Here is a 13,167-nt window from a genome sequence, read left to right as displayed (position 1 = left end):
GTCTTTTTGTAAGAGTCTGACTGTGCTGCACACACTGATTTCACAGTTTAACTTTAAGCAATCCCTCCATCTCAACTTCTTGAGCAGCTAGGACTGTAAGCGTAAGCCGCCATGCCCATTTTCAAACTGAACTCTTAATTTTTTGCCTTTGTCTTACAAATAAATTTTTTTTTTGAGGTAATTTCCCCTTGAAAATAATCTACCTGCCCCGTCTTCTTTCTCTTTTGATATTGTTGCATTTAAGGGTTGTTAGGATCAGCAAAAGGAGACCAAATACAAATCAGGAAACAGAAGTAATTTTATATGTGTGTGTGTATATGTATATATACATGTCTATGTGTGTGCATGTACTGCAGTGGATGTGGAGCTATGTCTTCTGTCACTTCACCTGGAGCTTTCTATGTAGGCATCTAGCTAGCAGCTTGCTCTGGGATTCTCTCTCCAGTTCCTGAATACTGGGCTTTCAGAATGTCTGCTAAACCTGTCTGAGCTCTGCTCCCCGTGCTTATAAGGCAAGCCCTACCCACTGAGCCATCTCCCAGTCTTAGCATGGCTTTTATTATTTTTTAAATAAAGCATGTTGGTGACTATCATTGGGGATTTAGACACTAAGACATGGTCGCTTAAGAAACATTGTATATAAAATAGAATAAAATAGATTTTAAAATGTTATATAAAGGTAAGATGCTATAGAACTTCAAAAGGGAATATAAACAAATTAAAACAAAGTATATGAAATATCTATTTTCTGTCTCAGAAAAGCTTTTTAGAAGAGCTGTGTCTTCAATGTAGGCTCTCAACCCCACAGAGAAACTGACTGGCTTGCTCACAGACAATCAGTAGCAGGTTCAAGGCCTCAGATCTGCTCTTTTCTAAAATCTTTGCCCTCTCTGTTGGTCCAGTTTGTGATGCATGCGTGTGTGCATGTGTGTGTATGTGCATGCACATTTGCTTTTTCAGATTATTACTCTAAAAATAATGATAAGAAGGAGAATGTAACAGGAGCCCAAACTTGGTCATGGACAAAGGAGCTGATGTGCAGTTAAAGACTTTTTAATGCTCAGTGGCCCAGTGATAGCTTTCAGCTGTCTTGCCATTCTTTGAGGTTTTCTCTGCTGCCAGAATAACTTGGATTTATTTGTGGTAAAAAATGCAGAAGACAGAATCTACTTTTCTTTAAGAATAAAAAGCACAGAAAATTGACTCCTAGCTATATTTAATTTTATATTATCCATTTAGGAAAGAAAATCAGATTGCTGGGACTTTCAACAGTGAGCTATAATAGACGGGGCTGGGGGGGTGGGAAGCACATGGCCATCTGTATGGTTTACACTAGTGAGTCTTTTTTTTTTTTTTTAATGCTAGTAAGTCTTAAAGGGCCAGTTTTGGAGTAAATGGAGCAAGGGTTAGGTCCTCTGACATTGATTTTTTTTATGCATTAATTTTTGTATAGGTAGTTTCATAAAATGAAATAGAAATATTGCATAGGAGATCTTCCAGCCATATTTTAAAATAATGTCAGACTTAATACATTTATTTCCTTTAGGATAAAACCCATAATAACTTACTTGTCATCCGTTAAAGTGTATTTGGTGATCCAATAAACAGAATTGTTGTTATAATTTAGTGAACATTTTTGTAAATATAGTGAGATGAAAGCTGACACTCTGGTTCTGACATTCATTTATAAGATTTGTTTGTGTGTATGGTTGGTACTTTAAAAAGTGCTATCTAGGAAATCATACTTTTTATAAGAGAATATAGCCATTAATTTTTTTCTACAGATTAGGCAACAGAAGATTTGTGAAAACAAAATGTATTGATCTCATTTATATTCCCTTGATGAAGGAACACATGCTGGTCTCCGCGCTCGCTTTCTGTCCACTAATATGAAATCCTTGTCCCTGCTTCCTTGCTGGTAGGTTTTTAGAAGTTCAGTGAGCATTGCAAATCGCCTGAAGGGTGGAAAATTCCCTTGTCACACAGATGCCCTTATCGGCAGCAACCAGATGGAGCTCTGAGCAGGAACATTATCAATGTTAAATTGCATCTTCCCCACCCTGAGAAGAAGATTAAACCATTCCTTTAGAAATGGGTGGCAAAAGCACAGGCTCAAGAATATTAATATTTTAAAGTGTGTATGTTATATTTGAAAAATCATTTCAAAATACAGCCCAAACCAGTTTCAGTGTTTTGTTTTTAAATAAAATAGTACGTAGTCCTTCTTGAAGTTGCAGCAGAGAGTGACCTGGAGTCTCACCTCTCTTTAAGGCGGTGGGGATATGGAGGTGGGTGGGTGTCTCATTGGCATACTTTGGATACAAACTAGTTAATTCAATTTTGTTTGTTGGAAATAAATATTTAAGGTGATAAGTACTGTTGAAATACAACACAGCTGAAGTATAACTCAATTTTTTTTTTTTATTTTGGTAAAATCTTGCTATTGTTACTCTTTTTGAGTAGTGATTTTGGTTATGCATAAGTTTTTTTTTTTGAAATACCAGTTTACTAATAGTTGCTATTTGGTAAGCTAATAAATGCTAAATAACATGCAATTTTAGATGTTTGTGAGCAATACTGGTCTTTACCACTATCAATAGTTGCATGATACATTTTAATAAGACTGAATTGTACAAGTCCATAAGAGTCCGTGGTTAATTATGTGTTGATCGTAGTCATTTATGTTGGTGCTTTTCTTTCATGATACTGATTTCCAGATACCATCTAATCTCCAATGAATGAGAGCCATTTCTTTGTTAGAAAAATCAATATGCATTATATTTTTAATGACAGTAATTATCTACCTGGTAACTGGCAGTGGAAGTACATTTTTTAAATCAAATTTATATATAGGTTTATGAAATATGTTGAAGGGATTGTTGTTGTTGTTGTTTAGGCCCAGTTTTTAGTGCTTGCAAATGGCTGAGATTTGGCAACAATTACCTGGTTGTATGCATAGTTTTTTTTACAGGTATAAACTTGAACATATAAGTAAAGATGGATAAATTGTCTCTTGTATTTCTAAATATAAGAAAACATCATTACTGCATAAACTGTGCTTTTGCAAATAATAAGTAAGTCAATAAAAAGAATTTCCCTAGCCTGTGACTAAGATGGATTTTAATGCTTTGCTTACAGAACCAATTTGGAGCTGGAATTGATTCATAGAGGAGGCAGCCTATGCTCAGGCGGTGCAAGCACAGCTGGTAAAAGGTCTTGTTTGAGTAAGTACTGAACAGAGTTAATGTTTTAGAAGATGTGTATCTATGTTGGTTTTGAAAGCCTATATAGGCAAAATTGTCATTCATTGTTTTTTGTTTTTGCTTTTTCTTTTGATTGGCCTAAAATATAAATATCTGATTGATTAGATTTACATTAGTTTAAAAAAATTTTAAAGTATTCTCAGGATTAAAATAATTGTTTGAAAGAAATTTTACATTGAATTGATTGAAATATAGTTTTTAAAAGATAATTATGTTTATTGATACCGATTATATTGTTAATAAAGGTATTGTGCTATATTTTGCTATGTATTAACTAACATGTATTAAAATAATACCTGTTTTCTCTATGTATGTACTTTATATTATCATCATAATTCTTCAACACCATTTAGAAAGATATGTTTAAGAGAAGTATAATTTGTAGCTTAGACTAGGTTTTTTTTTAAATGAACATGGCTTTTCATGATTGTTTAATCATTGTTTAGAGAATTGATGTGAACACTAGGAGTAATATTACATTGTTACAATATAGTTCATTATCATCACCAAATTGCTCGATTTGAAATGTTACCTAAGGTGCTGGCATAGGAAATAAGACTCGTTTAAAATACATATGAAAATGAATGTATTTTCTTAAATACTAAAAATAATATCCAATAGCAATACATACCAGCTTTTAAACATATGTATATATTATCCTGACAAGATATCTGTTAGGATTGATTTAAAAGCAAAATACCTAAAATTTATACTATAAAGATACAAGCATGAAATTTTGATAAAGCTATTTAAAAATTTTTTAATGTTAACTCCTAAACAACTAAGCTTCATTGTAAAACTAAATTACCTGGTCGTCAACTCCATCAGAGACTTGAGAAGGAATAAACTTGATTATCTGAGTATGCCGGGAGTGCAGGTTAGTAGCTTTCCAAAGGAGAAGATGGCAGAGACAGTTTGCTACCTGAGCAGTCACCCAAAACTCTCTATTATGTTGGAGCATCATCTTCAGCCTTCTGGCCCAATATATCTGACAGGCATATTTGTGAGGCAGGAACTGTTGAGGACTTGCTTACTCTGCCATTGACTCTGCCTGCATCCAAGCTTGCCCTAGGTCTAGATAGGTATTTTAAGTTGATAATGACAAGATGTGATGGAGATTGATTTACATTCAGAATTTTAGATGCACCAAGATAGGAAAGATGTTTTCCTCAAGGCTGTCAAATACAAATAGCCAAAACACTAAGAATGTAACATTTATACAATTCCAGATTGTGTTGTTGTTATTCTTACTATAGGTAGTTTATTGTATATATGTGGGATAATATAAACATATATGTAAATAAGAAAAGAAAAAAAATTTAATGTTTATAATAGATTTGGGTATTTTATGTTGAACCATTCACTTGATTTCTAGAATTTAAGATTTGGGAAGTTGTTTTTTTCCTGAGTGTTTAGTGACCTCTAATGCACGCACTGAAACCTTGTGTGTACTCCATGGTGTAGTAATGTTTTAAGTGGGCAACTCTTAAGATGAAGAAAATGTAGTTTATAATATGTTTGAGTTAATACATAGTATGGTTACATAAGTTTCAATAATTTGGTACTATTCTAGAAACTGCTGTTTCAGAAGTTTTTCAATAAAGAATTTCATGGGTTTTATACATTTCTTTTCTCAGGCATTTACATTTATTCAGAGGTTTAGAATTGGTGAATTTCTTCATAGTCTTGACAAGAGTGAATAAAATCCTAGTGGCATTTTCTCAGGTTCTTTGGCTTCCAGCTTTTCTATTTCTGCCCACTTTTCTGGGCGATTCTCCTTGATCCTGATGAGTGCAATCTGCAGACACCTATAGCAGCTTCTCATCCAGTGTTGTTACTGATTGCTGAGGTTTCCTTATCCACAAGGGGTGCCAGACACTGCCACTGTTCAGCAGATGAGACTAGTTCTTGGTCATTGTTTGTGAGATGAGTTGTTGCCTATGACTATTGTTCTAGGATTTTAAGGCTGGGGATCTTTTCTGTATGGTGGGGCCAGCGAAGCTTTTGGTGGACATAGCATGCCAACAAAACATTGAAAGATATGAGAGAGCTTCTGTGGCAAATTTAGTCAAAGTAAAACTTCATATCAATATGACTTCAATAGATATAGGACTAAGCAAATACAAAAATAATTAAGGCATAACTTTTTATTAAGAGAAAGTTATTATTAAAGTTTATTCTGTTTACTGCCTTATTGAAATGATTTGAAAGTAGATATAAACTCCATATATTCTGATGGCATTATAGACTTTTAGATTTTTCTTTGCCAGAAGTAGAAATTGTTGAAGCCATTGGAAGGTAGTTATTAGTTTTGGAGCATCATGTGAGAGACAATTATCTCTCAGCAGGAAAATAAGCACTCTCTGTACCTAGATCTGTCTGCTTATTACTGTAGTTGAGAAGCCACAGTTTGCATCTCGAATGCGGTCTTAGATTTCTAGAGATTAAATTCTAGACACTAGAACTCTTGTTTAGTGGTAGAGCTCTTGCCTGGCATGTTCAAGAGCCAGTACCACAGGCAACACTAACAAGAATAGAACACAAAACTAGCTTAAACTTTAGTTTAAAAAAACAAAACAAAAAACAAAAACAACAAAACAGCTAAGGTAATCTTGTTACCTTACTTTTTGTTCTGATACTTTCATTTGGGAAGTTCTAACCTAATTTAGATATAATTCATGATCTGTACTAAATAACTGCATTCTGTGTTTGCAACAAGCAACTTTAAAATATGTAGACAACTTAAAATTGTTTAGTCTCTCAAAGAATGAAGACCTGGGGGCAGAGATTCACCAAAGAAGAGCTTCACTTTTTTTCTGAACTGCTAAGGATAAATTGTCCATAATACCCAGGTAGGGGGATGAAGGTAGCAAATGTCAGTTAGGAACTGACTGTAAGGCTGGGCGTACAAATGGCACAGCTGCAGCACGGAGTGACGGTGAAACAGGACTGTGGCAGACGAGCCATTGCTGAGGGAAGGTAGAACAGAAGCACAGTCTAGATTCTATTAGAAGTCATTTGGAGTTGTGGTTAGAGCTCTGAGGAAGGCAATGAAGTAGTTGCAGCTTGCATGGCTGATCTTTGTTTGCTGGTTGATTTTTGTCAACTTGGCACAAGCCTAGACATATCTGGGAACTGGGGATCTTAAGTGAGAAAATCCTTTCATAAGGTTTGACAATGGGCAATTCTGTAGACATACGCTTGATCAATGTTTGATGTCACGGGGCTGGGGGTGGGAGGGGGAGGTGCTTATTAGGGCAGTGGCACCTGTGAGGAAGTGGAAGAAGGCAGGCTGAGCAGGCCATGGAGAATAAGCCAGTAAGCAGTGTTCTTCCATGGCTTCTGCTCCTTCTCCTGCCTCTAGGTTCCTGCCTTGAGTTTCCTCAGTGATGGGGTGTTACCTGAAGGTTGTAAGATGAATTAAACCCTTTCCTCCCTAAGGTCTTTGTTTTTTCCCCCCATAGCAGTAAAAACCTAAGCAAGGCACAGGGTAAACTTGATTATTACAGTGACTGATCAAAATAAAAAGATCACATTTCTTTATTAAAACTAACTAGAACTTTTGAGAACATTTTGTTCTGGAAGAATTGTACCAACTTTCTCATTAGTTTTTTTTTCCCTCCAATTTATTCAGATCAGCTGTTCCATGTATTAGCCTTGCACATGCGGCTTTATACCATTGATTCTGAGTATAATCCATGGAAAAAACTCACCCAGTTAGTGGAAGATATGAATTCACAGTAAGTATTATTGAAAGATTAAAATTAGTTAAGATCCTTTTTAGAACAATAGTTGTATTAATTTCTATATGAATATATTTCCTTATGAAACATGAAGTGTATAATAAAATCTAAAACAACTCACCATTACACTCTCAGTAAAAGTGTACCCCAAAGTTTCTACCAAATGAGAAAATCTTTTGAAGAATCCTATTGGGATCCTTTTATGGAAGTGAAGCATTCAAACAGAGGTACATAAAGACTGGTTGCTATTTATGCCAATATTTGATCGGTGGGTTCACCCTTCCTTATAAAGCTCCACATTAGTCTTCATTGATAGCTGAACAATCCAATGGTCCTCACTGGGTCCTTTATTTCATAGGTGTCATAAAATAGTAATAAAACAGAATCTGCCCATCTGTTATCTATTAGCTGGTTTGTTTCTATAAACAAACAAATGGACTGTTTGTTGGCTCTGGAATATATCGTTTGATAGAATGAATGCTTGATTCTTTCCCAGTTTATAAATTTTGAAAGTAATGAGTTGATGCTCTGGCAACTCTCCCTGATGACCAATGAGCTGCCCTTGCTTGATTATTTTATGATCTTACAGTATTTTTATATGTTTACTGTGTTTCATTTCAGTCAGTCTTCTCAGTGCACGTTGTTCCTTTCAGGTTTAGACAGGTTCCTCTGAGGTTGGCTATTGCACCTTTGACATGCTTTAAATAGTAATCTCATAATTTTCTGGTAGTGTTCATTTTGAAAACATTTCACTTTATAGCTGAAATTGCCCTTTCTCTGTCTAATTCTCTAATGATATTTAGAAACCATGGTCTGGGGTCCTCCAGAGCCTAACTCACTACTGGGTTCTCATTGTTTGTACGCCATTTCTGCTTGTTTGTCTGCCTGTCTGTCCATCCATCCACCCTTCCTTCCTTTGTAAGATTTATTTTGTATATGTGTAGGTTTGGGTGAATATATGCCGTGTGTGTGTGAATGCCTGGGGAGGTCAGTAGAGGGTGTTGGATTCCCAGCAGCTACAGCTATGCAAGACTAGTGAGTTGCCTGATGTAGGTGCTTGGTTACCAAAATCTGGATTGTCTGGATTGTCTGGAAGGGCAGCCAGTACTCTTAACTATTGAGCCATCGCTCCAGCCCTATTTTTTTTTAAAAGAGGAAAAGATTTTGAGTTCTTACTGGTATTTCTTTTTTGTTTGTTTTTGTTTATTTTTGAGACAGGGCTTCTCTCTGTAGCCTTGGCTGTCCTGGTCTCATATGCCTGACTCTTACTGGTATTTCTAATTCAGACATATCATAATACTGCAAAGCTTTTAAGTTGTAACATTTTGTCATAAAAACCTTTATTCTTGATATTCTTGTAATTACTCATTTCTATAACTATAATTATTGATTTTAAATATAACTATTACTACTAAACAGATAAATTGGGTACTTTCTTCATTGCTATGACAAAGTATTTGACAAAAACAACTTAAAGAGGAAAATTAAGGGGGCTGGAGAGATGGCTCAGCAGGTAAGAGGACTGGCTGTTCTTCCAAAGGACCTGGGTTCAGTCCCCAGTGCCCACATGGCAGCTCACACTGTCTGTAATTCCAGCTGCAGTGCATCTGACACCCTCACACAGACAGACATGTAGGCAGAACACCAATGCACATAAAATAAAGATATGTAAACTTTTTTAAAAGAAGGAAGATTATTACAGCTTGTAATTTAAGGATACAGCCTATCATAGTGGGGAATGGCAGGAGTGGGAGGTAGCTGGTTGCAGTACCTGTGCAGTTAGCAATCAGACGTTACTGATTATCGCACTTTGCCCTTTCTTCTAAGGTGGGATGGTGGATTGGTGCCATGCACACTTAAATGGATCTTCCCACCTCATCTAACCAAAACTAGAAACTCCCTGACAGGCACATCTAGAGGTTTCTCTCCTCAGATCCTAGATGCTATCAAGTAGACAGTATTAACCACTTGTTCTTAGAATATGTGCCCTTAGGAGTATATAGTTCAAAACAACAACAAGAACAAGACCCCACTGTTTTAAAAATAACTTCCTAAGTCTTGTTTTACTATATACCATCAGCTTGATGTATAGTTCAATTTTTTTCTCACTATTTAAAGACTGGCTTTTCTTTTGATTTTTTTTTTTTTTCTATATGAAATATTTTTCAAAGTAAAAATAATAAATTTTGATGCATCTGTCTTCCACTTCCATCCACTGGAATACTTATTGTGAAGTCTCTTATCTCTGTTAACTACTTATAAAAATTAAATGTTTAGTCTTGTTGTGTCCAGCCACGCCTATATTATATGGAGGCTAGTCCGTTGTGCTGTGAGTTGAAAATATGTTCCATCAGATCTTTTGGGTCAACAGGCTTTCTCTTGCTCTATTGCATAAGGCAATTTACCTAGTCAATCACCTAGTGGTTGCGTGGTTTAAATTTTGCATTGAGGGTTTTAATCTTTTTGGAATTTATTATAGAATATGGTATGGGTATAAAAGAATTTTTACTTGTAGCTATAAAACATCATTTACCTTTACATAGTAAAAATTTTAAATGGACTTACAATTAAAAAAGAAAGAAAAGGATAAAGGTGCTTTTGTTACTTCTGTGGAAAGATCTATGGTGTTCAAAAAAGAACAACCAAAAGAAAAGATGGAGACTATACTACCGTCTGGGTAACAAAGGTTGAGGGGGGGTGAGAAAAATTAATATTTTCTTAGAGGAATAAAAATAAAAGTAAGCCAGACCTCTCACATCTAAACACTGAGTTCATGGCAGATGAGCTTATGGAGCATCAGGGGAACATATTCTTTCTGATATTCTTCTGCATTAATTGGATAGTCACTTAAAAAAATAATGGACTGTTACCTCATACAAATTCTGTTTAGATTTGCCAATTACTTTGATTAAGTACATAGCAAAAGAAAATTGCATTTCAAGATCATCTTTGCATCTAATCTTAGTGTCTCTTTATTTTTTTGTAATTTGAAATTGATTCTAAATGTTTCTTTGCATTTCATGACATTGACTTATTTTTTAGAAAGGGTTTGGGCCAGTTATTTTATAGATTGTCTTTTAATTTGTTTTTGTCCTCTATTTCTCAGTGATCAGATTCAGATTATAAACTCTTTGCAGAACCACTACACTAATGTGTTCTTAGTGTGTAATATCAAAAGACATGATTGATTTATCTGTGACTTACGTAGCAACTCTGATTGTTTGGCTATGAGAGTAATTGCTAGGCTTCAACCTTTGAAGGTATTTGATTCTTTGTACCTAGAAAGTATCATGCAAAAAGATGCTTTGTGGAAACATACCTATGTGACTGACACTCTTTCTCCCTCCCTCCCTCCATCCCTCCATCCCTCCCTCCCTCCCTCCCTCCCCCTGTGGTGTGTGTTCAAAATAGAGCAAAACTTTGTATATGTGTGTATTTTATGTTTTTAGCTAAGCTTAACAAGCTGTAGGTATTTTGCATAATAAGGAAAATCAGTCTTCTTGCCATTTCTTTTCCTTTTTAGCTAGACTTGGAAACTCAAGGACCAATACACAGTAAATACAAATAAAATCTGAGAATGCCTTGCTACCTGACTCTAAAGGATGCTCAGAAAACAAAACTTTTCTGGGTCTAATGTGCTATAAGGTTAAATATGTAAGCAAGGATTTACTGTCATACCTAACGCTGAGCCATGGTCCTTTTCAAGCCCCAGAATTTAATATGCTTTAGCATAGTAGTAATGCTGTAAAATTATACCATACTTACTTTACACCAGACGTTTTGTTTAATCATCACTATTAACTATCCCAGCTTTTACATGTAAGAACTTTGAGGCTTAGAAAAGGTAATCCTATGTATTTTAAGTGCACACTGTCTTTAAGGAGCAGAACTAGGGCTTAGCTATAATTGCTGTGATTCCCTTTCCAGCATACTTTCCATTTGGGAATTTTCAGGAAAATCTGATCGATATACCCCTACTCCATGTGTACTCTTATTTTTATGGTTCACTAGGTCGTTAAATTGTAACATTAAAGTTGTTTCATAGTACATCATCTATATTTTGTACCTTTTTATTTTTAAAATGGAAGTATATTTAGTTTCTCTAATATCTTCCCAACATAGGCTTCTGTGTCTCATTTGATAGATTTTTAAATATATATTTTCTTCTATATGCCTAATGGAAGTTATTTCCTTTATGTTTATAATCACAAATGTTTTTTTAATTGGAAAATTATTTCTGTTAACAGTATTTTATGTATTTTTCTGTTATTATAGAAGCAGTGGTGATGGTGGTGGTGTGTGTGTGTGTGTCTGGGAACCATGTGTACACATACACATACTTGTTTATTTTCAGGGAGCATGTATGTGCAGATGTATGTGCATGCATGTGGAAACCAGAGAACAGACTCAGGTTCTATTCTTCAAGTACCTTCCATGGAGGCTTTGTTTTGTTTGAGACAGGTTTCTAACTGGCCTGCGCCTTGCTTATCTTCTGTGCTTCTCCAGGGGCTGGAATTACAAGCGCATACCATTATACCTGTATTCTTTTTATTTGTTTTTCGAGACAGGCTTTCTCTGTGTGGCCTTGACTGTCCTGGACTCACTTTGTAGACCAGGCTGGCTTTGAACTCACAATGACCCACCTGCCTCTGCCTCCCAAGTGCTGGGATTAAACGCGTGAGCTTAACGCGTGGCTTAACACTTGTATTCTTTACATGCATGAATTGGCCACCTGCGCTGTCTTCCCCACTGGTCAACTTTTAGAGTTTAGTTTTAAATTACTACCTTAAAAAAAGTTCTCAGATAGAAACAATTTTTTGTTGTTTGGAATTTTATACAAGTATGTAATCGCGTTGATCAAGTGTACTGCTTTCCTTCCCCACTTCCAGTTCCTCCCCTAGGCTCACTACCACTTCTCCCTCTCAACTTCATGCCTTCTGTTTTTCCTCCACTGAGACCAGAGAGTGGTCCCTGTGTGTGCAGGGTATAAGGCCATCCACTGGTCATGTTGCAGCTTCTCAGGGCCACATCTCTGAAGATAACTGCTTCTCCCTGCGCCACCAGCCATCATTCTCCCAGCTGGGATGATGACTGGCTTGGCCTGCTGCAGATCTTGTAAATGGAGGTAGAGGCACTGAATTTATGTCAAGTGGTGCTGTCATGTATATATACACTGGCTCTGTGATGCCCACTACCTCTGTCACTCACACGTTCTCTCCTCCCTCCTCCATGATGATCCCTCAGCCTTAGGGAGAGAGAAAATGATACAGCTTTTCATTTTAGAGATGGGCATGCCACAGTCTTTTCTTCTCCACACCTTGACAAGGTGCTAGTGTCAGTACCAATCACCATCTACTATAAAAAGAAGATTGTTTGGTGAGGGAACTAACCCTGGGTCCTCTGCAAGAGTAGTAAGAGCTTTTAACCAATGAGCTATCTCTCCTGCCCTTATCATTGTAAAGAATAGTGTAAGCTTACCGTAGTCAAGGCTTGAACTAATGGATCTCCTGCTTCAGCAACTGAGTACTAGGATTACAAGGCATGTTCTAACTCAGAGATCCACTTGCCTCTGCCTCCCAAGTGCTGGGATTAAAGTCGTGCACCACCACTGCCCAGCTGGTACCTTATTTATTTATTTTTTTTAAGTATTTTAATAATTCTTTATGGTTTAGTTTACTGACATTTATTTTGTCATGGTGGGCTGGGGAGTACATGTGAAGGTCTGCTTTATGTTGTTTGTTTTTTTTTTCATAGTTGTTGAGAAATTTCCGCAAAGTTTGCTCAGCATTTAAAATATGAAATTCTTATTTGGTTTGGTTTGGTTTTTTGAGACAGGGTTTTTCTGTGTAGCCTTGGCTGTCCTGGATCTTGCTTTGTAGACCAGGCTGGCCTCGAACTTACAGAGATCCGCCTGCCTTTGCCCCACGAGTGCTGGGATTACAGGCATCCACCACCACGCCCAGCTTAAATAATGAAATTCTTATGATACAAATTGAACTTGGCCTTTATTTTTTTATTCTTTTATACTTTGTATCCCCATCCCATCCAAGATCTGTTGGTTACTTTCATAAACCAGTAGTCTGTTCCCAATCTCAGATTTGTAGTATTTATCTATGTTTCCTTCTTAAGAGTTTTCTCATGGGGTTATATATATAAAAGAT

At 36.1% G+C, this 13,167-nt stretch overlaps 1 protein-coding gene across 1 annotated transcript in view; it reads left to right on the top strand.

Annotated features, from left to right (window-relative positions):
* Positions 1-13,167, top strand: part of Ubr3 (ubiquitin protein ligase E3 component n-recognin 3) — a 135,854-nt gene that overhangs the window by 96,708 nt on the left and 25,979 nt on the right. Inside the window, exons 31-32 of the mRNA XM_051167088.1 lie at positions 3,139-3,224; positions 6,898-7,003. Coding sequence (XP_051023045.1) covers positions 3,139-3,224; positions 6,898-7,003 — 192 coding nt within the window. The remainder of the gene's footprint in view (positions 1-3,138; positions 3,225-6,897; positions 7,004-13,167) is intronic.

This window comes from Acomys russatus, chromosome 24 (assembly GCF_903995435.1).
Source record: "Acomys russatus chromosome 24, mAcoRus1.1, whole genome shotgun sequence".
Taxonomy (NCBI): Eukaryota; Metazoa; Chordata; class Mammalia; order Rodentia; family Muridae; genus Acomys; species Acomys russatus.
This window is presented reverse-complemented; position numbering and strand designations above follow the sequence as displayed.